This window comes from Pseudophryne corroboree, chromosome 4, assembly GCF_028390025.1.
Source record: "Pseudophryne corroboree isolate aPseCor3 chromosome 4, aPseCor3.hap2, whole genome shotgun sequence".
Taxonomy (NCBI): Eukaryota; Metazoa; Chordata; class Amphibia; order Anura; family Myobatrachidae; genus Pseudophryne; species Pseudophryne corroboree.
In genome coordinates this window covers 495,806,367-495,831,878 of record NC_086447.1, presented here as the reverse complement: position 1 = coordinate 495,831,878, position 25,512 = coordinate 495,806,367, and the positions used below count along the sequence as shown (strand labels likewise).

Sequence of the window (25,512 nt, the reverse complement as noted above, 5' to 3'; positions counted from 1 at the left end):
TTATGGACTCGGCAGTGGACAGGGGATGCAGATTCTAAAAGGCACATGGAAGTTTTGCCTTATAAGGGTGAGGAGTTATTCGGGGATGGTCTCTCAGACCTTGTTTCCACAGCAACAGCTGGGAAGTCAGCATTTTTGCCCCATGTCCCCTCACAGCCTAAGAAAGCGCCGTATTATCAGGTACAGTCCTTTCGACCCTAGAAAAACAGGCGGGGAAAAGGCGGGTCCTTTCTGTCTAGAGGCAGAGGAAGGGGAAAAAAGCTGCACCGCGCAGCAGGTTCCCAGGAACAAAAGTCCTCCCCCGCTTCTTCCAAATCCGCCGCATGACGGTGGGGCTCCACAGGCGGAGCCAGGTACGGTGGGGGGCCGCCTCAAAAATTTCAGCGATCAGTGGGTTCGCTCACGGGTGGATCCCTGGATCCTTCAAGTAGTATCTCAGGGGTACAAGCTGGAATTCGAGGCGCCTCCCCCCCCCGCCGTTTCCTCAAATCGGCCTTACCGACAACTCCCTCGGGCAGGGAGGCTGTACTAGAGGCAATTCACAAGCTGTATTCCCAGCAGGTGATAGTCAAAGTACCCCTACTTCAACAAGGAGGGGGTTACTATTCCACACTGTTTGTGGTACCGAAACCGGACGGTTCGGTGAGACCCATTTTAAATTTGAAATCCTTGAACACATACATAAAAAGATTCAAGTTCAAGATGGAATCGCTCAGGGCGGTTATTGCAAGCCTGGACGAGGGGGATTACATGGTATCCCTGGACATCAAGGATGCTTACCTGCATGTCCCAATTTACCTTCCTCACCAGGAGTACCTCAGATTTGTGGTACAGGATTGCCATTACCAATTCCAGACACTACCGTTTGGACTGTCCACGGCACCGAGGGTGTTTACCAAGGTAATGGCCGAAATGATGATACTCCTTCGAAAAAAGGGAGTTTTAATTATCCCATACTTGGACGATCTCCTAATAAAGGCGAGGTCCAGGGAGCATTTACTGGCCGGAGTAGCACTATCTCGGGAAGTGCTACAACAGCATGGCTGGATTGTAAACATTCCAAAGTCACAACTGGTTCCTTCCACACGCTTACTGTTCCTGGGGATGATTCTGGACACAGAACAGAAAAAAGTGTTTCTCCCACAGGAGAAAGCCAAGGAGCTGTCATCTCTAGTCAGAGACCTCCTAAAACCAAAACGGGTATCGGTGCATCACTGCACACGAGTCCTGGGAAAAATGGTGGCTTCATACGAAGCAATTCCATTCGGCAGGTTCCATGCAAGGACCTTCCAGTGGGACCTCTTGGACAAGTGGTCAGGATCGCATCTTCAGATGCATCAACTGATAACCCTGTCTCCAAGGACCAGGGTGTCTCTACTGTGGTGGCTGCAGAGTGCTCATCTTCTAGAGGGCCGCAGATTCGGCATACAGGACTGGGTCCTGGTGACCACGGATGCCAGCCTTTGGGGCTGGGGCGCAGTCACACAGGGAAGAAATTTCCAGGGACTTTGGTCAAGTCAGGAGTCGTCCCTGCACATAAACATTCTGGAAATAAGGGCCATTTACAATGCCCTAAGTCAGGCAAGGCCCCTGCTTCAAAACCAGCCGGTTCTGATCCAATCAGACAACATCACGGCAGTCGCCCATGTAAACCGACAGGGCGGCACAAGAAGCAGGGTGGCGATGGCAGAAGCCACAAGGATTCTCCGATGGGCGGAAAATCACGTACTAGCACTGTCAGCAGTGTTCATTCCGGGAGTGGACAACTGGGAAGCAGACTTCCTCAGCAGACACGACCTACACCCGGGAGAGTGGGGACTTCATCCAGAAGTCTTCCTACTGTTGGTAAACCGTTGGGAAAGGCCACAGGTGGACATGATGGCGTCCCGCCTCAACAAAAAGCTAAAGAGATATTGCGCCAGGTCAAGGGACCCTCAGGCGATAGCTGTGGACGCTCTAGTGACACCGTGGGTGTACCAGTCGGTTTATGTGTTCCCTCCTCTGCCTCTCATGCCAAAGGTACTGAGAATAATAAGAAGGCGAGGAGTAAGAACGATACTCGTGGTTCCGGATTGGCCAAGAAGAGCTTGGTACCCGGAACTTCAAGAAATGTTATCAGAGGACCCATGGCCTCTACCGCTCAGACAGGATCTGCTACAGCAGGGGCCCTGTCTGTTCCAAGACTTACCGTGGCTGCGTTTGACGGCATGGCGGTCGAATTCCGGATCCTAAAGGAAAAGGGCATTCCGGAGGAAGTCATTCCTACGCTGATAAAAGCCAGGAAAGAAGTAACCGCAAACCATTATCACCGCATTTGGCGAAAATATGTTGCGTGGTGTGAGGCCAGGAAGGCCCCTACAGAGGAATTTCAGCTGGGTCGTTTTCTGCACTTCCTACAGTCAGGAGTGACTATGGGCCTAAAATTGGGTTCCATTAAGGTCCAGATTTCGGCTCTGTCGATTTTCTTCCAGAAAGAACTGGCTTCACTGCCTGAAGTTCAGACTTTTGTAAAGGGAGTGCTTCATATTCAGCCCCCTTTTGTGCCTCCTGTGGCACCTTGGGATCTCAATGTGGTGTTGAGTTTCCTAAAATCACATTGGTTTGAACCACTTAAAACCGTGGATCTGAAATATCTCACGTGGAAAGTGGTCATGTTATTGGCCTTGGCTTCGGCCAGGCGTGTGTCAGAATTGGCGGCTTTGTCATGTAAAAGCCCTTATCTGATTTTCCATATGGATAGGGCAGAATTGAGGACTCGTCTCCAGTTTCTCCCTAAGGTGGTATCAGCTTTTCACTTGAACCAACCTATTGTGGTGCCTGCGGCTACTAGGGACTTGGAGGATTCCAAGTTACTGGACGTAGTCAGGGCCTTGAAAATTTATGTTTCCAGGACGGCTGGAGTCAGGAAAACTGACTCGCTTTTTATCCTGTATGCACCCAACAAAATAGGTGCTCCTGCTTCTAAGCAGACTATTGCTCGCTGGATTTGTAGCACAATTCAGCTGGCGCATTCTGCGGCTGGATTGCCGCATCCTAAATCAGTGAAAGCCCATTCCACGAGGAAGGTGGGCTCATCTTGGCGGCTGCCCGAGGGGTCTCGGCTTTACAACTTTGCCGAGCTGCAACTTGGTCAGGGGCAAACACGTTTGCTAAATTCTACAAATTTGATACCCTGGCTGAGGAGGACCTTGAGTTCTCTCATTCGGTGCTGCAGAGTCATCCGCACTCTCCCGCCCGTTTGGGAGCTTTGGTATAATCCCCATGGTCCTTACGGAGTCCCCAGCATCCACTAGGACGTCAGAGAAAATAAGAATTTACTCACCGGTAATTCTATTTCTCGTAGTCCGTAGTGGATGCTGGGCGCCCATCCCAAGTGCGGATTGTCTGCAATACTTGTATATAGGCCCTCATTCCGAGTTGTTCGCTCGGTATTTTTCATCGCATCGCAGTGAAAATCCGCTTAGTACGCATGCGCAATGTTCGCACTGCGACTGCGCCAAGTAACTTTACTATGAAGAAAGTATTTTTACTCACGGCTTTTTCTTCGCTCCGGCGATCGTAATGTGATTGACAGGAAATGGGTGTTACTGGGCGGATACACGGCGTTTCAGGGGCGTGTGGCTGAAAACGCTACCGTTTCCGGAAAAAACGCAGGAGTGGCCGGGGAAACGGTGGGAGTGCCTGGGCGAACGCTGGGTGTGTTTGTGACGTCAACCAGGAACGACAAGCACTGAAATGATCGCACAGGCAGAGTAAGTCTGGAGCTACTCTGAAACTGCTAACTCGTTTGTAATCGCAATATTGCGCGTACGTCGGTCGCAATTTTAAGAAGCTAAGATTCACTCCCAGTAGGCGGCGGCTTAGCGTGTGTAACTCTGCTACATTCGCCTTGCGAGCGAACAACTCGGAATGAGGGCCCTAGTTATTGCCTAACTAAAGGGTTATTGTTGAGCCATCTGTTGAGAGGCTCAGTTATATTTCATACTGTTAACTGGGTTTAATATCACGAGTTATACGGTGTGATTGGTGTGGCTGGTATGAGTCTTACCCGGGATTCAAAATCCTTCCTTATTGTGTCAGCTCTTCCGGGCACAGTATCCTAACTGAGGTCTGGAGGAGGGGCATAGAGGGAGGAGCCAGTGCACACCAGGTAGTACCAAATCTTTCTTATAGTGTGCCCAGTCTCCTGCGGAGCCCGTCTATTCCCCATGGTCCTTACGGAGTCCCCAGCATCCACTACGGACTACGAGAAATAGAATTACCGGTGAGTAAATCCTTATTTAATTATACCTGGTGGTGCACCCAGAGTCAGAGAGAAACTGAGGAGAAAGCGAATTTACAGAAGACTCTTGCGTGGGTGCACTCTTGTGTTTAAATTGTTATATGACTAAAGATTAAAATATAACTTTTATTGGCTCATTTGTAAAATAAATCCACACTCATAATTCACCACAAATAACTAAATACTTATATACACAAATGTATTTGTATCACTCAGATTGGATATGACCTACAAAAAGGTGGATATAAGCAAAAAAAAAAAAAGGTGAGGAATTGTTTGGGGAGGGTCTCTCGGACCTGGTCTCCACAGCTACTGCTGGAAAGTCAAATTTTTTGCCATATGTTTCCTCACAGCCTAAGAGAGCACCGTATTATCAAATGCAGTCCTTTCGATCACAGAAAAACAAGAAAGTCCGAGGTGCGTCCTTTCTTGCCAGAGGCAGGGGCAGAGGAAAGAAGCTGCACAACACAGCTAGTTCCCAGGAACAGAAGTTCTCCCCGACCTCTACAAAATCCACCGCATGACGCTGGGGCTCCACAGGCGGAGCTAGGCCCGGTGGGGGCACGTCTTCGAAATTTCAGCCACAAGTGGGTTAACTCCCAGTTGGATCCCTGGGCAATAGATATTGTGTCTCAGGTATACAAGCTAGAATTCGAGGAGATGCCCCCTCACCGATACCTCAAATCGTCCCTGCCAGCTTCCCCCCACGAGAGGGAAATAGTGTTAACTGCAATTCACAAATTGTATCTTCAACAGGTGGTGGTCAAGGTTCCCCTCCTTCAACAAGGAAGGGGTTATTATTCGACCATGTTTGTAGTCCCGAAACCGGACGGTTCGGTCAGACCCATATTGAATTTAAAATCCCTGAACATATACCTGAAAAGGTTCAAGTTCAAGATGGAATCGCTGAGAGCGGTCATTGCAAGCCTGGAAGGGGGGGATTTTATGGTGTCTCTGGACATAAAGGATGCATACCTTCATGTCCCCATTTATCCACCTCATCAGGCATACCTCAGATTTGTGGTACAGGATTGTCATTACCAATTTCAGACGTTGCCGTTTGGTCTCTCCACGGCACCGAGAATATTTACCAAGGTAATGGCGGAAATTATGGTACTCCTGCGGAAGCAAGGAGTCACAATTATCCCATACTTGGACAATCTCCTCGTAAAAGCGAGATCAAGAGAGCAGTTGCTGATCAGCGTAGCACTTTCTCTGGAAGTGTTACGGCAACACGGCTGGATTCTAAATATTCCAAAGTCGCAGTTGGTTCCTACGACTCGTCTGCCTTTCCTGGGCATTATTCTAGACACAGACCAGAAAAGGGTTTATCTCCCGATGGAGAAAGCTCAGGAACTCATGACACTGGTCAGGAACCTATTAAAACCAAAACAGGTGTCAGTGCATCACTGCACTCGTGTCCTGGGAAAGATGGTGGCATCATACGAGGCCATTCCCTTCGGCAGGTTCCATGCGAGGACTTTTCAATGGGACTTACTGGACAAGTGGTCCGGATCACATCTTCAGATGCATCAATTAATCACCCTATCCCCCAGGGCCAGGGTGTCACTCCTGTGGTGGCTGCAGAGCGCTCACCTTCTCGAGGGCTGCAGATTCGGCATTCAGGACTGGGTCCTGGTGACCACGGACGCAAGCCTCCGAGGTTGGGGTGCAGTCACACAGGGAAGAAATTTCCAAGGTCTGTGGTCAAGTCAAGAGACTTGCCTTCACATCAACATCCTAGAACTAAGAGCCATATACAACGCCCTGCGTCAAGCGGAGACCCTGCTTCGCGACCAACCGGTTCTGATTCAGTCAGACAACATCACCGCAGTGGCTCATGTAAACCGCCAAGGCGGCACAAGGAGCAGAGTGGCGATGGCGGAAGCCACCAGAATTCTTCGCTGGCCGGAGAATCACGTAAGCGCACTGTCAGCAGTGTTCATCCCGGGAGTGGACAACTGGGAAGTAGACTTCCTCAGCAGACACGACCTCCACCCGTGAGAGTGGGGACTTCATCAGGAAGTCTTCGTACAGATTACAAGTCGGTGGGAACTGCCACAGGTGGACATGATGGCATCCCGCCTCAACAAAAAGCTACAGAGGTATTGCGCCAGGTCAAGAGACCCTCAGGCAATAGCTGTAGACGCCCTGGTGACACCGTGGGTGTTCCAGTCGGTCTATGTATTTCCTCCTCTTCCTCTCATACCCAAGGTGCTGAGGATAATAAGAAAAAGAGGAGTGAGAACAATACTCATTGTTCCAGATTGGACACGAAGGACTTGGTATCCAGATCTGCAAGAAATGCTCACAGAGGACCCGTGGCCTCTTCCTCTAAGACAGGACTTGTTGCAACAGGGGCCCTGTCTGTTCCAAGACTTACCGCGGCTGCGTTTGACGGCATGGTGGTTGAACGCCGGATCCTAGCAGAGAAAGGCATTCCGGATGAGGTCATTCCTACGCTGATAAAGGCTAGGAAGGACGTGACATCTAAACATTATCACCGTATATGGCGAAAATATGTTGCTTGGTGTGAGGCCAGGAATGCTCCTACGGAGGAATTCCAGCTGGGCCATTTCCTTCACTTCCTACAGTCCGGAGTGAATTTGGGCCTAAAATTGGGTTCCATTAAGGTCCAGATTTCGGCCCTATCCATTTTCTTTCAAAAGGAGTTGGCTTCTCTACCTGAAGTTCAGACGTTTGTAAAGGGAGTGCTGCATATTCAGCCCCCTTTTGTGCCTCCAGTGGCACCTTGGGATCTTAACGTGGTGTTGAGTTTCCTGAAATCCCACTGGTTTGAACCACTCAAAACGGTGGAGTTGAAATATCTCACGTGGAAGGTGGTCATGCTATTATCCTTGGCTTCGGCTAGGCGTGTGTCAGAGTTGGCGGCTTTGTCACATAAAAGCCCCTATCTGGTTTTCCATGCGGATAGAGCAGAATTGCGGACCCGTCCACAATTTCTGCCGAAAGTGGTTTCATCCTTTCATATAAACCAACCTATTGTGGTGCCTGTGGCTACTACTGACTTGGAGGATTCTGAGTTACTTGATGTGGTCAGGGCTTTGAAGGTTTATGTAGCCAGAACGGCTAGGGTCAGGAAAACAGAGTCTTTGTTTATCCTGTATGCTTCCAACAAGCTTGGTGCTCCTGCTTCAAAGCAAACTATTGCTCGCTGGATCTGTAACACGATTCAGCAGGCTCATTCTGCGGCTGGATTGCCGCTGCCAAAATCAGTTAAGGCCCATTCCACTAGGAAGGTGGGCTCTTCTTGGGCGGCTGCCCGAGGGGTCTCGGCATTACAGCTTTGCCGAGCGGCTACTTGGTCAGGTACAAACACTTTTGCAAAGTTCTACAAGTTTGATACCCTGGCTGAGGAGGACCTTGTGTTTGCTCAATCGGTGCTGCAGAGTCATCCGCACTCTCCCGCCCCGTTTGGGAGCTTTGGTATAATCCCCATGGTCCTTACGGAGTCCCCAGCATCCACTAGAACGTTAGAGAAAATAAGATTTTACTTACCGGTAAATCTATTTCTCGTAGTCCGTAGTGGATGCTGGGCGCCCGTCCCAAGTGCGGACTTCTTCTGCAATACTTGTATATAGTTATTGCTTCAATAAGGGTTAAGTTATGGTTGCATCAGGGTTTGACCTGATGCTCTGTTATTTGTCATACTGTTAACTGGTTGTTATCACATGTTATACGGTGTGGCTGGTATGAATCTTGCCCTGGATTACCAAAATCCTTTCCTTGTACTGTCAGCTCTTCTGGGCACAGTTTCTCTAACTGAGGTCTGGAGGAGGGGCATAGAGGGAGGAGCCAGTGCACACCAGAACCTAAATTCTTTCTTAAAGTGCCCATGTCTCCTGCGGAGCCAGTCTATCCCCATGGTCCTTACGGAGTCCCCAGCATCCACTACGGACTACGAGAAATAGATTTACCGGTAAGTAAAATCTTATTTTTTATTTATTTATTATTTGGTTTGTGTGAAATGACAAAAACAGCACCAAACATTCAGAACTTAAGGCGCATACACACTAGACGATGTCGCTCTACGAGCGACGTTGTATAGTGTTTCCTCTCCCGGGTTGGGCGGCCGGCCGGCCGTACACACTGATCGATATGACCGTTCTTATCGCTCAGTGACATCATGCAGCGGCCGGGCCATGCAGGCAGCTCCTGGATGACAGTCCAGATTGAGCATGCATGCACCTCCGACACCGAGGGTTGTTAACCACCCGCGGTGCCGCGCATCGGTCGTCGTCACCAGCATACACACTTGCCGAGAAAGTGAATAACGTCGCTCAGGAAGGGTGAAAATGAGCGACGTCGTTAGTTTTATCGGCAAGTGTGTATGCACCTTTACCTGAAGCCGTCGGTATTTATTTATTTTTCTCTTGCTTCCTAGAGGATGCTGGGGACTCCAAAAGGACCATGGGGTATAGACGGGATCCGCAGGAGACATGGACACACTAAAAGACTTTTACTGGGTGTGAACTGGCTCCTCCCTCTATGCCCCTCCTCCAGACCTCAGTTAGATTCTGTGCCCAGGAGAGATTGGACACACACTAGGGGAACTCTGCTGAGTTTCTCTGGAAAAGACTTTATGTTAGGTTTTTTATTTTCAGAGAGACCTGCTGGCTACAGGCTCTCTGCTTCGTGGGACTGAGGGGAGAGAAGTCAGACCTACTTCTGCTGAGTTAAGGGCTCTGCTTCTTAGGCTACTGGACACCATTAGCTCCAGAGGGTTCGATCACTTGGTGCGCCTAGCTGCTTGTTCCCGGAGCCGCGCTGTCAACCCCCTCACAGAAGCCAGAAGAGAGAAGCCGGGTGAGTATGCAGAAGGCAGAAGACTTCAGTGACGGCAGAAGACTTCAGTAACGGAGGTACAGCGCAGCGGTCGCGCTGCGCTCCATGCTCCCACACACACACCAACGGCACTCGCAGGGTGCAGGGCGCTGAGGGGGGAGCGCCTTGGGCAGCAAGTTACTGAGGTTTTTAACTGGCAAAACCGCATTAGAGGTGCCTGGGCACTATGTATGAGACCCCCGCCAGTATAATCATTTAAATTTGAGCGGGACTACAGCGAGCCGGGAAGGGGCGTGGCTTAGCCGCACAGCTTACCAGCGCCATTTTCTCTCTTCACAGTGCATTGCAGAGACGCTGGCCCGGACCTGCACTCTCCTTGCAAGTACTGGGAGCAAAACGGGGGGGCACAGTCAATTGGTGCTATATAATACAGCGCAGATATCATATATTATTTTTCTAGTAATATATGGGCGCTGGGTTGTGAGCTGGGTTGTGGCTGTGTTCTCTCTACAGGTGTCCCTGTGGGTCTGTCCCCTTTTGCCAGTGTGTGTGTGTCGGTACCGTGTGTCGACATGTCTGAGGCTGAGTGATCCTCCCCGGAGGAAGTTACTGGGGGCGCAGAGAAGGATTTGGGAGTGACTCTGTCGGCACAGCCGACTGCTGATTGGGTGAATATGTTGAGTACATTGAATGCAAAGGTGGCGTTATTGTCTAAGAGGCTGGATAAATCTGATTCTCAGACACAAACGTGGAGGAAATCCATGGAGGACGCCTTGTCTCAGGTACAGGCCCCCTCAGGGTCACAGAAACGTTCCTTTACCCAAATGGCAGATACGGATACCGACATGGACTCTGATTCCAGTGTCGACTTTAGTGAAGCCACTTTACATCCGAAATTGGTAAAGAGTATTCAGTACATGATTGTGGCTATTAAGGATGTTTTACATATCTCTGAGGAACCTGCTATCCAGATACAAGGGTTTGTTTATTTAAAGGGAAAAAGCCTGAGGTGAAGTTTCCCCCCTCTCATGAACTGAACGCTCTTTGTGAAAAGGCTTGGGAATCGCCTGACAAAAGGTGGCAGATTCCCAAGAGAATTTTTATGGCATATCCTTTCCCCTCTGACGACAGGGAGAAATGGGAGTCATCTCCCAATGTAGACAAGGCTCTGTCCCGACTGTCCAAAAAAGTGGCGCTTCCGTCTCCGGACTCGGCTGCCCTCAAGGATCTTGCGGATCGCAAGCAGGAAACGTCATTAAAGGCCATTTATGTTACTACGGGTGCACTCCTCAGACCTGCCGTGGCGTCGGTATGGGTGAGTAGTGCTATTGCTAAGTGGGCTGATAATTTGGCATCTGATATGGATACCCTTGATAAGGATAACATTCTTTTGACTCTTGGTTATATCGGGGACGCTGCAGCTTACCTAAAGGATGCGGCGAGGGATATTGGCCTCTTGGGATCAAGGGCCAATGCCATGGCAGTCTCGGCCAGGAGAGCGCTGTGGATTCATCAATGGAATGCTGATGCCGACTCCAAGAAAGCTATGGAAGCTCTCCCTTATAAAGGTAGTGTCTTGTTTGCTGACGGCCTCGCTGACCTGGTGTCTACCGCTACTGCGGGTAAGTCATCTTTTCTTCCTTATGTTCCCACACAACAGAAAAAGGCACCCCATTATCAGATGCAGTCCTTTCGGCCTAATAAATACAAAAAAGGAAGGGGCTCGTCCTTCCTCGCTTCAAAAGGTAGAGGACGAGGAAAAAGGTCGCCTGCTGTGTCGGGCGCCCAGGACCAAAAGTCCTCCCCCGCCTCTGCCAAGTCCACCGCATGACGCTGGGGCTCCCCTACGGGAGTCCGTACCGGTGGGGGCCCGTCTCCGATTCTTCAGTCAGGTCTGGGTTCAATCGGGCCTAGATCCTTGGGTCTTGGAAATAGTGTCCCAAGGGTACAAACTGGAGTTTCAGGAGATGCCCCCCCCCCCTTCTATTTTGCAAATCAGCCTTGCCAGTTTCTATTCCAGAAAGGGAAGTAGTAAATGCTGCGATACAAAAGCTGTGTCAACAGAGGGTCATTGTCCCGGTACCCCCGTCCCAACGGGGGGGAAGGGTTCTATTCGAGCCTCTTTGTTGTGCCGAAGCCGGACGGCTCGGTCAGACCGATCCTGAACCTAAAATCCCTCAATTCATACTTGAAAACTTTCGAGTTCAAGATGGAATCTCTTCGAGCTGTGATCTCCAGCCTAGAGGGGGGGGGGGGGGATTTTATGACGTCAGTCGACATAAAAGATGCTTACTTACATGTTCCGATATATCCTCCTCATCGGGCCTTCCTGAGATTTGCGGTCCAGGATTGTCATTACCAATTTCAGACGTTACCGTTTGGGCTTTCCACGGCCCCGAGGGTCTTCACCAAAGTGATGGCGGAAATGATGGTACTCCTACGCAAGCAAGGGGTCACAATTATCCCGTACTTGGACGATCTCCTGATAAAGGCGAGATCAAAAGAGCAGTTGCTGAGGAATGTGAAACTCTCCCTGACGGTTCTGCAACATCATGGTTGGATTCTAAATTTGCCAAAGTCTCAGTTGATCCCGACAACTCGGCTGCCCTTCTTGGGCATGATCCTAGACACGGAAGAGAGTGTTTCTTCCAGCGGAAAAAGCTCTGGAAATCCAGTGCATGATCAAGGAGTTGCTGAAACCGCCAATTGTGTCGATTTATCAATGCAATCGAGTGCTCGGGAAGATGGTTGCGGCTTATGAAGCCAATCCGTTTGGCAGGTTTCATGCCCGGGTGTTTCAGTGGGACCTGCTGAACAAATGGTCCGGGTCTCACCTGCACATGCACCGGAAAATAAGTCTATCTTGCAGGACCAGAATTTCTCTCCTGTGGTGGCTGCAAAGTTCTCACCTTCTAGAGGGACGCAGGTTCGGAATCCAGGATTGGGTCCTGCTGACCACGGATGCAAGTCTCCGAGGATGGGGCGCAGTCACACAAGGAAGAAGATTCCAGGGAAAATGGTCAAGCCAGGAATCTTGTCTCCACATAAATGTTCTGGAGTTAAGAGCCATTTACAACGGCCTTCTGCAAGCGAAAAACCTTCTTCAAGGTCTACCTGTCCTGATTCAGTCGGACAACATAACAGCGGTGGCGTACGTAAACTGCCAGGGCGGAACAAAGAGAAGAGCGGCAATGGCGGAGGCCACAAGAGTTCTCCGCTGGGCGAAAAGCACGTGAGCGCTCTGTCAGCAGTCTTCCTTCCGGGCGTGGACAACTGGGAAGCAGACTTCCTCAGCAGACATGATCTCCATCCAGGAGAGTGGGTCCTTCATCAAGAGGTATTTGCAGAAGTGACAAGGCGTTGGGGGATTCCTCAAATAAACATGATGGCGTCTCGCCTCAACAAGAAGCTTCCGAGGTATTGTTCCAGGTCAAGGGACCCCCAAGCCAGTGCGGTGGACGCCCTGGTAACTCCATGGGTGTTTCAGTCGGTGTATGTGTTCCCTCCTCTTCCTCTCATTCCAAAAGTGTTGAGGATCATAAGACGAACAAGGGTTCCGGCAGTACTCGTCATTCCAGATTGGCCACGGAGTGCCTGGTATCCAGATCTTCAGGAATTGCTCATAGAAGATCCTTGGCCGCTTCCTCTCAGAGAGGACCTGTTACTGCAGGGGCTATGCGTATTTCAGGACTTACCGCGGCTGCGTTTGACGGCGTGGTGGTTGAACGCCAAATCCTAGCTCGTAAAGGTATTCCCAGGGAAGTCATCCCCACTCTCCTTAAGGCTAGACAGGAGGTCACGGCGAAGCATTATCACCGTATTTGGAAAAAATATGTGTCGTGGTGTGAAGCCAAAGAAGCTCCTGCGGAGGAGTTTCACATGGGTCGTTTCCTCCATTTTTGCAGGTAGGCGTGGATGCAGGCCTGAAATTGGGTTCCATCAAAGTGCAGATTTCGGCTTTATCTATTTTCTTTCAAAAAGAATTGGCCGCTCTTCCTGAAGTTCAGACTTTCGTGAAGGGAGTGCTGCATATCCATCCTCCGTTTGTGCCACCCGTGGCACCGTGGGATCTTGAAGTGGTATTACAATTTCTTATGTCTCCCTGGTTTGAACCTTTGCGAAAGGTTGAGTTAAAATTTCTCACTTGGAAAGTGGTCATGCTTTTGGCCTTAGCGTCCGCCAGACGGGTGTCAGAATTGGCGGCTTTGTCTCACGAGAGCCCATATTTGATTTTCCATGTGGATAGAGCAGAATTGAGGACTCATCAACAATTTCTGCCGAAGGTGGTTTCTTCGTTTCACATAAACCAACCTATTGTGGTGCCTGTGGCTACGGATGCTGTGGCAGTGCCAAAATCTCTTGATGTCGTGAGAGCTTTGAAAATTTATGTCGCCAGAACGAGCCGTTCTGGCGACATAAATTAGGAAAACGGAGGCCCTGTTTGTCCTGTATGCTTCCAACAAGATTGGAAATCCTGCTTCCAAGCAGACTATTGCACGCTGCATTTGTAATACGATTCAGCACGCTCATTCTACGGCTTTGTTGCCGTTGCCGAAGTCAGTAAAGGCCCATTCTACCAGGAAGGGGGGCTCATCTTGGGCGGCTGCCCGAGGGGTTTCGGCACTTCAGCTGTGCCGAGCAGCTACGTGGTCGGGTTCAAACACTTTTGCCAAGTTCTACAAGTTTGATACCCTGGCTTATGAGGACCTCATGTTTGCTCAATTGGTGCTGCAGAGTCGTCCGCACTTACCCGCCCGGTCTGGAGCTTTGGTATAGACCCCATGGTCCTTTTGGAGTCGCCAGCATCCTCTAGGATGTAAGAGAAAATAGGATTTTAATATCTACCGGTAAATCCTTTTCTCCTAGTCCGTAGAGGATGCTGGGCGCCCATCCCAGTGCGTACTGTTACTTGCAGTTGTATTGTTGATTATTGGTTTCGGTTACACGAAGGTTGTGTTTCGGTTATGTTCAGCTTGTTGCTGTTTTTCGTTCATACTGTTATCTGGTATTCCTGCTAATCCAGTTGTACGGTGTGTTTGTGGTGTGAGCTGGTATGTATCTCACCCTTAGTTTAACAAAAATCCTTTTACTCGAAATGTCCGTCTCCCCTGGGCACAGTTCCTATAACTGAGGTCTGGAGGAGGGGCATAGAGGGAGGAGCCAGTTCACACCCAGTAAAAGTCTTTTAGTGTGCCCATGTCTCCTGCGGATCCTGTCTATACCCCATGGTCCTTTTGGAGTCCCAGCATCCTCTACGGACTAGGAGAAAAGGATTTACCGGTAGGCATTAAAATCCTATTTTTTTCTTCTTGGTAGTGATGTACTACTTGTGAACTATGAGAATAATGCACTTTAGCACTCATGAGTTATGAGAGAAGATAAAGTCAGCTGCTGTGACATTTTATTTCTGTGACTGAAATTAAGCCAATGCTATAACAGTGCTATAAGAAAGTTAAGCCCCGTACACACGGGGAGAGATGTGTGCTGAGCGATCTAGCACAGACTGCTCAGCACACATCTCTGTCCCCACTCAGCGGGATGTGTGTGTGTGTGGGGGGGGGGATGCTCACTTCACACACCAGTGAAGTGAGCAATCTACTAGATTTGGCCTGCATGCATGCCAAATCTAGAGTCAGCGATAGCGCCGCGCATCACTATTGCTATGGGCATACATATGGAGAGATCCGTGCTTAATTTCTAAGCAATCTAGTCAGATTGCTTAGAATTTAAGCATGGATCTCTCCGTGTGTACCCCCCTTTAGTCTCTGCGATTAACCAATATTAGGATAAATTGAATTAGCTCCTGTAAATTACAGCAGCTAATTGATCCCTGGGGAAGGGGGGGGGTGTTAATTGAATTATCCCTGATAGCAGACACTATCAGGGATTTTGTTTCACCTGCCCAGAGGCAGGAGAAACAAGATCCCCCTATACAGTAAATGGGGGTACTCATGGCGCGATATTCTAAGCAATCTGACTAGATTGCTTAGAATTTGAGCATTATCGCTCCGTCTGTACCCCCTACAGCGATAGCGATGCGCAGCCCCGCGCATCGCTATCGCTGGTGCTAGATTGGCCAATCTAGCGGGTCGCTCACTACACCCGCTGGGTGAAATGAGCGCCCCCCCCCCCCGTCTCCCCCTGCACGCTCACACTGTGCTGAACGGCGGGAGAGATGTGTGCTGAGCGGTTCGCTCAGCACACATCCCTCCCGCATCGGCCCGTCTATATGGGCCTTAAGTGCCGTGTTTTTGTGGGTGCAATCTTGAAAACCATGGATCCGGAAATTTATCCTGGACCCTGTGTGTTTTCACACGAAAACATGCGCAAAAAAAAAAAAAGGGTAATTGAATTACCCCCCCCCCCCCCCCAAAAAAAATTGCGATTTTAAACTGCAAAAGCGGATCGCGGGTAATTGAATTCCCCTACTTTGTGTTTAAAATGCTGATCAGCCACCCTGACATGCGGGGAAACGCCCAACACAGGGCTAGTCCACCCCGCATGTCTGGCCCTCCCCCCGCCGCACAGGTACAAAAGCATCGCACAGCGGCAATGCTTATGTACCTGAGGGGTAAATCCCTACAAGCGCAGCTGCTGTGCTGGCAGAGAGCTACCTCTCGCTCTCCGGGTCGCAGCGGCTGCGTGTGACATCATGCAGCCGCTGCGACCCACACGTTCCGGGCTCGCCAGCATTGTCTGGACCGCGCCCCAAAAACGGCGGCTCAACACCTCCCGCCCAGCGAATGCCTCTGCCTCTCAGTTGGGTAGAGGCGATCACTGGGCAGAGATGCCGATCGCATCTCTGGCATGCGCCGTTGCACACGCAGTTCAGACCTGATCGCCCGCTGTGCGAAAACACACAGCAGCCATCAGGTCTGAATTAGGCTCATTGTCCTTTGACATTGGTGAACTTCATGTGTAATGCCCTACTCATACATTGTAGGCACTATATTTATTTTCATAGTTCCATTAACAGAACCGCTGTCTACCTCTCTCCCATTGCCAAGAAATGCAGGATAAGGCTGAAGCTAGCCTCTGTACAAAATACAACACATCTCCTTAAACTAAATATGATGGACTAACTTAATTATAAAAATGTTATTTATGTAAAGTATTTTATTTTATTTACACTGTTCAATATCATGTTTCCTTGCTTCACACCTTGTATGTTTAATTTAAAGGTTGGATCAAATGTTTTCCGATGCTTTTAACAAAGATCATCAGTTAATTCGAGCTGACCCTAAACACAATCTGTATCTTGCGTGTGCCTTGATGGTCAGAGGAAATGTCCATATTTCAGACCTTCGCAGAAATATCGAAAGGTTTGTATCAAATACACATCTAAAATTATAATTGTTTTTTGGTATATAATACACCTAATGTAATTGATATCCTTATAACACAAGTGGAGTGGATCTTTATATAAACAGATGTGAAAGCTATACTTTATTGTCATTTCTCTAGCATCCATAAGGAATATTGGGGAATTAGTACGATGGGGTATAGACTGGGTCCAAAGGAGCCGGTGCACTTTCAGTTTCTTCAACTGGGTGTGCTGGCTCCTCCCCTCTATGCCCCCTCCCACAGGCAGTTTATAAAAAAGTGCCCTCAGGAGAGGATGCATAATCTGGAGCTCCAGAAAGTTTTCTTCAATTTCTTTTAAAACGTGATTATTTTCGGTATGCTGTTTGGGCAACAGCATACCTGCACCGTGGGAGTTAGGGGAGGACGGTTACCGGTCTCTTCAGGCTACAGAGCCACTTCCCCACTGCAGGACCACCGTCCTGAGAGGTTGTTGTACAGCGGGGTACTGCTCCTTATCGGTCACAATCGCAGCACGCCTCACACCCCTAACATTGCCTGAAGGTGACGACAGTGGTGAGTACAAACCAGGGGCCCCCGGTTCTTGGTGCGGCAAAAAAGCGGGGGCAGCATACGGGACTCTCCTGGGGGGGACCCGCTATAGCCCCCCTATGTACACTGGCAGCGGTAGTGAAAACTAACACTTGCTGAGATGTTTTACACTTATAGGGAGACTTTGCCAGTATAAATATCACTGGAGCTCCGACGCCAGTACAGGAGGCGGAGCTTCCTTCAGAGCGGGACCAGAGGCGTTTTGGCACCTTCCTCTGCTTAGAGCTGCAGCAGCAGGCACACACAGCTCCTCCAGACAGTAAGGATACGCAGGAAAACTGGTACAGGGGTGTAGCAAAGGGGGAGAGCCGCTACTGTACACAATCTGTGTCCTGAAAAGGACAAATACTCCGGTGTTACACCGTGGTATAACAGCTTGCAGCCTCACTGGGGCTGTTTAGCATGGGTGTGCTGTTCCCTTCTCTCTGTCTCCCTATCACATACAGTAAGGCAGGCTTGCTTTTCTATTACTTGTCTGTGTGTATGTGTATATAAGTGTTGTTTTCTGTAAGCATGGTAAAACACCAATTATGCAGTGTATGTCACACCAGATTCTCTCCATCTACATCTGGGTCCATATCATGTAAACAATGCAGCCAGTCCTCACAACTCAGTGAGGGGGCTGGGGGTGAGGGTCAAGAGCCTTCCTGGCTAGGTGATATAAAATCCATGATATGTCATCTCAGCTCGCTGCTGATACTCAGAAAACTCAGTGACTGCAGCAGGCTGTTGCAGACCTAGCTGCAAGGGCAGATGTTCCACAGCCCCCCCCCCCCCCCCCTTCCATCTCTAGATCAGGACCAAAAAAGCGTGGGTTAACTGCTTTACTCTCAGACTCTGATGAGGAGATACAGGAGGAGGGGGAGGAATTGGATCCTGTTCCTGGGGATTCCCCTTCTACACAGGGTATTGAACCCCTCATTCTTGCTATACGGGACGTGTTGCAACTCCCTCTAGAGGATGCTGTGGCACAGCAGTTGTTTTTCTTAACACAGAACAAACTCGGTGTCACTTTCCCTGATTCTGCAGAGTTAGATGATCTGTTTAAGTTAGCCTGGAAAAATCCAGATAAGAAATGCCGAGTGTCAAGACGGTTTTTGCACACTTTCCCATTTGCTCCTGAAGGCAGGTAACTCTGGGAAAAACCCCCGGTTGTTGACGTATCAGTCTCTCGCCTATCTAAAAAGGTGGTACTGCCTGCTCTGGGTTCCTTTACCCTGAAGGATGCTGGGGATAGAAAAATAGAGACTACACTGAAGTCTGTCTACACAGCAGCAGGTATATCACAAAGACCGGTCATAGCAGGTTGCTGGATGACTCATCCCATTCATACGTGGGCTAATCAAATTCAGGAGGGCCTTTCAGGGGATATGTCCCTGGTCACTACGGTGACTCTCCTAAAACACATTCAGGACACTGCACACATCCTATGTGACTCTCTCAAGGAGATAGGCAATATTAATGGTAGGACTACTGCTATGGCAGTGTCGGCGCGCAGAGCTTTGTGGTTGCATGAGTGGATAGCGGACGCAGAGTAGAGTCTCTCCCTTTTTCAGGGGATTAGCTCTTCGGGGTGGAATTGGATACGTGGATTTCTAAAGTTACTGCGGGAAGTCCACGTTTCTCCCCTCTGGGGCCCCGCCGGCTAGATGTTCCTACCCACGGCCATCTACCCAGTCCTTTCGGTCTAACAAATTTAGATCTAGGGCCAGAGGTGCCTCCAATACGGCTAGAGGCACCAGAGGTAATACAAGAAAACCAGCAATCGCAGGTTCTCAGGAGAGCACCAGTTCAGCTTCCACTAAGGCCTCAGCATGACGGTGCCCACCCACCCCGAGGGGATCTCGAGGTGGGAGCTCGGCTGCGTCACTTCAGCCACATCTGGGAAAGCTCCTGCCAGGATACCTGGGTAATAGACCTTATTTCTCAGGAGTACAAGCTGGAGTTCGACGGCGCTCCTCCCCAACGATTTTTCAAATCAAGCTTACCAGCTTTGGAGGATATGCGTGTTACGCTGCAACAGGCCATCTGAAAATTGGTCCAGTCCCATGTCATTGTTCCAGTGCCACTGCAACAACACGGGAAGGTTTACTACTCCAACCTGGAGTAGTCGGACGGTTCGGAAAGGCCCATTTTGAATCGAAAATCCTTGAACCCATTTCAAGTTCAAGATGGAATCCTTGCGAGCAGTGATTGTGGGCCTGAAAGAACGGGAGTTCATGGTCTCACTGGATATAAAAGATGTCTATTGATAATGCCGATTATTTACCTTAGAACACAAGCTATTTATTAATATCGTGAAGCCGTAATGGCCGCTGTCCCTCGTGCACGTGCTACGCACTTCGTACGCTATTTGTGTACAAAGACCTCGCACGTGGTATGCAAGTTACGTACACACGCTGCGCTGTGAGTACGGAATACACACAGCGAGCGTACACACAGATAATAACCTTTTAAACCTTACACAGAGTATGCTTATACTGTAATTCTTAGTGTTGAGATACTGCAATGATATAAGGCTGTTTAACCTTGGTCTGTAAGCTAGCTGTTTGAGCGATTGAGATGCTCCGATTACCCTCAGCAATGTAATAAACACACAATACCTTGCTAAGGTTCCAACACCTTTACTAACAATATTTAGCTAAGTAAAAGAAAACAGTGAACAGTTCATACACTACAGGCTAACATTAATATCTAACAGAATAACTAAACAAAAATATACACAATAGCGAACGATCGCAAACACAAATACATCGACTAAGAATGAATGGCTAACATTAAAACGGGTAACAAAGTGGCCACAGAGAAACATACCATACGGGGAACACTCGCAAGCGCAACCGGAATCCAGTCCTCCAATTATCAGAGATAAATGTTGAAGAGAGAGAGTACTGGCCGGTCTGGGGACAGTGACCCTTATATACACAACACACAGTGTACTACAAAGGGCCCTACAATCTTATTGTTCATTGGACACAGGAATGTCTCTCTGCACTGTAACAAAAGGTCATTGGTGGATTTGAACAGGTGGGCTGTGGCTATTACAAACTGCTCAGGTGGGAGGGAATCGCCGGATTCCCGCCGCATGGATAATGAACTGCAAATATGAGAAATGTCCAGAAACTTCTAATGGGCATAACTATATGCAGGAGCGATTAATCTTTACCTAACCAACACCGGATTGTTGCTGTTAAAATACTCTTCGGTTAGATACCAGACACCATTGTTCAACCTTAATCAGACCCTTTGTACCACGTAAAGAGGGATTCCCAAGTCCGTGAACAAGTCACATTACACAAACTTACAGTTATCATTAAGGGGAACATTACCTATAAAACATACCATTGGGTTTTATTATTTAACGATTGAGTCGCCCGCTAGACGCACACGAACTCTACCGTAAATGCACATACCATGCGCTCGAGCGCACGCCCGTAGAGGCGCCGTCACGCAACTGCGATTATGTGCACGCACGCCAGAGAAAGTGCATAAGGTGAATTTATGGCAACGTGTAGCATGATATTTTTCCGACTTTGACACTATCTCCATATCCCGATTTGGGCACCTCACCAGGCTTGCCCTGCTGAACGATCACTACCAGTTCCAGGCGCTACCCTTCGGCCCGTCCACAGCTCCGAGGGTGTTCACGAAGGTGATGGCAAAGATGATGTTCCAACTCCGGATACAGGGGGTCAATATTTTCTCTTATCTGGACGAGCTCTTGATAAACACGAGATCCACGTAGCTTTTATTGCTCCATATAGGCCGCACTATCCAACTTCTGTCACACCATGGGTAGTTCCTCAATTTTCAGAAATCCTACCTGGAGCCAGCTCAGCGGCTCCTGTTCCTGGGAATGCTGCTAGATACTGTGGCTCAGAAAGTGTTCCTCCCAGAGGACAAAGCGAGAACACTTCAGGAGATGGTCCGAATGGTTCTCCAGACTACTCGAATATCCATCCATCTTTGTATAAGATTGTTGGGGAAAATGGTAGCCTCATACGAGGCGATCCAGTATGTAAGGTTCCATGCCAGAACATTTCAATTGGATCTCCTGATCAAAGTGGTCCGGATCACATCTTCAGATGCAACGGATAATACGGCTGTCACCTCATGCCAGGATTTCCCTCCTGTGGTGGGTGAAGTTCTCAAACCTACTGGAAGGTCGAAGTTTTGGGATACAGGATTGGATCCTCCTCACGACGGATGCAAGTGTGAGAGGATGGGGAGCTGTCACCCAGGGGGCTCAGTTCCAGGGCAGGTGGTCAGCCCACGAAGCCCTACTTCCGAACAACATTCTGGAACTTCAGGCGATCTACAGTGCTCTCATTCAGGCCTCTTCTCTACTCAGGGATCACGCAATCCAAGTTCAGTCGGACAACACCACGGCATGGCACTACGGTCATGACGTCATGCGCGCAGTACAGGAAAAAACTTTATTGTGCCAGGCAACCCAGGTCACAGTAATGATGCCGGGGCAGAGGCTTTCTGGCCCCTCTGGCGGCGCAAGTATGGAGGCGGGATCCGGTCACAGAGGTGGCAGCAGCAGCCAAAGCAGCAGCGCCAGCTATCTCCCCTGCTCCCCCTCCTCCTGTCATTCTGCTCCGTTCGGGGGGCTGAGTTTCGTGGAATGACGCGTTTGCGTCTTGACGTCACGACGCAAACGCATCATTCCACGAAACTCCGCCACCCAAGCGGAGAAGTAGTAATGATGACAGGGAGGAGGGGGAGCACACCAGAAAAGAGTCACCAAAAGAGCTGCGGTGGGCGCCCCGTGCAAAGGCACGCCTCGCCCGCCGCAAGAAACGGCTCTGCTGGTGGCAGCAACAGAAATCTCATTGAGAGATACAAAAATCACTTGAGTGATTTCCTCTTAAGGTTTTGCAACAAAATATTAGGTTAAGGGTTCCATCGTATTTGTCTATACCACAAGCAACCATCGAGCATGGAGATGGGAGGATGATGATTTGAAGTTGTCTTGCAGTCATGGGAGCAGGTTCTTTTGTAGGTTATTGTTAACATGAACTTAGATTTATAATATGTCAGCTCTTTGTGACGACTAGATAATTGTAATTATGATTTGCAGTAGACACAAGAAAAGAAGGTGCACTTTTTCACATAGTTGCATATTGGCGGTCTGGACATCAGTCTGAGTGTGACTCTATATTTTAAGCATAAAAACAGTACATTATAATTAACGGGTGGTCTTCTGTATGCCGGCGGTCGGGCTCCCGGCGCTCAGTATACCGGCGCCGGGAGCCCGACAGCCGGCATACCGACACTTATTTTCCCTCGTGGGGGTCCACGACCCCCATAGAGGGAGAATAAAATAGTGTGGCGCGCGCGTAGCGCGCCACCGTGCCCGTAGCGTGGCGAGCGCAGCGAGCCCCCAAGGGGCTCATTTGCGCTCGCCACGCTGTCGGTAAGCCGGCGGTCGGGCTCCCGGCGCCGGGATGCTGGTCGCCGGGAGCCCGACCGCCGGCCAGCCGTAGTGAACCCTTAATTAACCTAGCTTTCCATTCCTTTCATGGATGCGTCCATTTTTCTTATCCTGATAATTTACAGAACGTGTCAGTTATTATTGATAGTTAGTGACAAGTAGGACTGCTAATGTTTTCAAAGTTATAATATACAGTCTAAAATGGATATAATATAATTTATGCATGCACATACAGTATGTAATAATAGTTCACTGAAATTATATTCTTCAGGCTGAAACCCTCTCTGCAGTTTGTCTCCTGGAACCAGGAAGGATGGAAGACAGGCTTGTGTTCTGTTCCACCCGTTGGCCATTCCCACTCACTGCTGGCACTAGCAAACAACACCTGTGTGAAACCAACATTTATAGATCTCAGAGACCGATTTAATAGACTGTACAAAAAAAAGGTATGTATGTATGTAAAGGGTAGCAATAATTCCATACACGTCTTAGGATGTGCTGTTGTCATTGAATCATTGAGTTGTATCAACCTGATATTTTTATTTTTATTTTACCAAAATGCTCAAATAAATTTAATGGTAAAAAATACACTTTCAATAAAAGTTCTATAAGTAGACCATAGTTAATATCTAGTCTGTATCCACGTTTAATTGCTATTTGCAAAGGTAATTACTTTCTTTATACACCTTTCAGATTAAAATGCCGGGTCGCACCCAGGTTTTCGGATACGGGACCATCCTGGGTTGCGACCCAGCTTAGACCCCTTTCAGACTGGCGACAGGACCCGGCTATTGCTGGGTTGGCAATGTCACTGCTAACGTGTGCAGTGCTGACCCTTGGAGATGAGATCATCTCCAAGCGATGGCTCTTACTATGCTGTAAACGGGTCTCGGGTTGCATCTACGTGGTTTACCCGTTTACACTGCACCGCGACACGGGTCCTTCCTGAGACCAACCCTGCAAGATACCCGGGTTGGATTCCCAGGTCATTGGACCCGGGTTAACCTTTTTCCACTGGGCTGCCCCCAGGTTATCACGGCAATAACCCGAGTTTTACTGGCAGTGGAAAAGGGGTATAAGTGTTTAGAAACAAAATGACCTAGTATATAGGGTGACTTGATGCAGTTGCAGAAACATTGTGTGTCACTTGTCACTGCATACAAGAGCTACTCAAGTCTTTATTTTCCAATAAGTGATTGTACACAAACATGAATAGTATCAGATATGTTTTCTAGACTTCTGTATTTTAGTTTCATATTTTCATTCTCATAGGCTCACCTTCACCATTACTTACAAGTGGATGGCATGGAACAAAGCTGTTTTACAGAAGCCTTCTCATCTTTATCATCATTAATCGAGGAGTACAACCAACTTGATGCATCGAAAGGCATATGTATGCCGGATACGCCTAGACTTAAGATAGCAGTATAAATATCCTTTTTTATTTAATTTTTTGTACTTTTTAAAGCAATCAGTCGGAGCAAGTCAATTACATGTGAAATCCGCCATAGAGGTGCCCATGAAACCTCGCCTTATTGCACCTACCTCATATGGCAAAAATGTGCCCAACCAAGCATTGCGGCGTTGCTCAGTTACACATCGCCTGTAATTGAATTGATCCTTAAGAATATATATATATATATATATTTTATGTATATAACGAATTAAGTGATTATCAACACTAAACTTTTTGTGCACTTTTTGTAATACTGTGAGTGGATGATAAACATTGGATAAAGAACGTGTAAGTGACCTTCAATCAGTGACCAGATGTCCAAAATATTTATTGTGAAGAAAATACCTGAAAAGAACACAAATAAAATTATATAATCTTAATTGACGTAGCTGAATAAATTATAAGAATTTTTTTTATCAATCTTTTTGTGTAGACAGGGAGTTTTCAACTTCAAATCTCAAGTACCCTCAACAGATCATGTTCTCTGGATTTCATAAACCATGCACAGGTCTGTTAATCTGTTTTGCTGGGTCAGTAATGATCACATATTTCGGCAAACAGAAATTCTGAAAACATGACTTGGGGGAGGGGGGGGTACTTGAGTTGAAATTCCTTGGTGTAGTGATTCTGCAGCCATGTAACCGATGGTAGTAGTAACCTGCTCTATACTGCAGTCTAACTAAATTAAGCTGTATATATAGTATATTCTGCCCTCTATCGGTAATCCATGCTCTGTTCTTCCTCAGCCTTGTTGGTCAGCTTTATGCTCAGGGCCCAGTCTTTTATAGAAACATTAACCCACATCAACTTTTCTCAGAGCCTGCTTTGGACACAGTGGTCTCTGGGGAGATCATTCTCTGCCTCCAAACTTGTTTACACAATGCCGAGATCAGAGGTTTACAATGTAGAATGAATTTAGCCTTAATAATGCAGTACACTACTATGAAACCTAATGGTTGCACTATTGTTTTGGATAGATTTACCATCCTGAACAAGATTGTATTATTATGAAGACAAGTAAAAAACAGTAAATGGTGATTTCAATATTTTGTATATAGAACACTATAGAAAGCTACACATTTTATTTGTAAAACTTAAATTGTACGATTGTATTGCATAAACATTTTTTATATTGTTGTTTTGTGAGTTTCTTATTTGTGTACATTTTCTGAATAATCCAAAACTAGAGCCAGAAGGACTTTAAAAAATAAAGGCCGGATGTAATGCAGTGCGAGACGTCCGGAACTCCCGAGATTCCAGGCGTATGTTTCTTTGGGGGTTTTTTTAAGCGCTTATCATATACAAGGCAAAAACAACCTGGGTTTTGCTTTGTAAATGTTTGCTGCTATAACAAAAAGTATGAGTTTGGTCAGAATCTTGGAGCTCCAGCCATCTTGCACTACATTACATCCGGCCCTAAATATTATATATATATATAGACTAAAAGAATGTCCGGCACTCCAAATAAGGATGACAAAATGTCGTAAATAGACATGAAACGTTGGAACAGTACCCTGGTTATCTGACTCTTTGTCTTCGCCGGGGATTTATTCTTTGTTACAAGTCTGTGAGTGCAGCTCAATCTTCTGGTATATATATATATATATATATATA

General features: G+C 48.2%; 1 protein-coding gene across 3 annotated transcripts in view; it reads left to right on the top strand.

Annotated features, from left to right (window-relative positions):
- The window catches only part of TUBE1 (tubulin epsilon 1), a 147,559-nt gene extending 122,524 nt beyond the window's left edge, over positions 1 to 25,035 (top strand). For all 3 annotated transcript variants that reach the window (XM_063917155.1, XM_063917154.1, XM_063917153.1), the window contains 3 exons: positions 16,270 to 16,410; positions 22,714 to 22,888; positions 23,715 to 25,035. In XM_063917155.1, coding sequence (XP_063773225.1) covers positions 16,270 to 16,410; positions 22,714 to 22,888; positions 23,715 to 23,873 — 475 coding nt within the window. In that variant the 3' untranslated portion in view covers positions 23,874 to 25,035. The remainder of the gene's footprint in view (positions 1 to 16,269; positions 16,411 to 22,713; positions 22,889 to 23,714) is intronic.
- Positions 25,036 to 25,512: the final 477 nt, after the last annotated feature.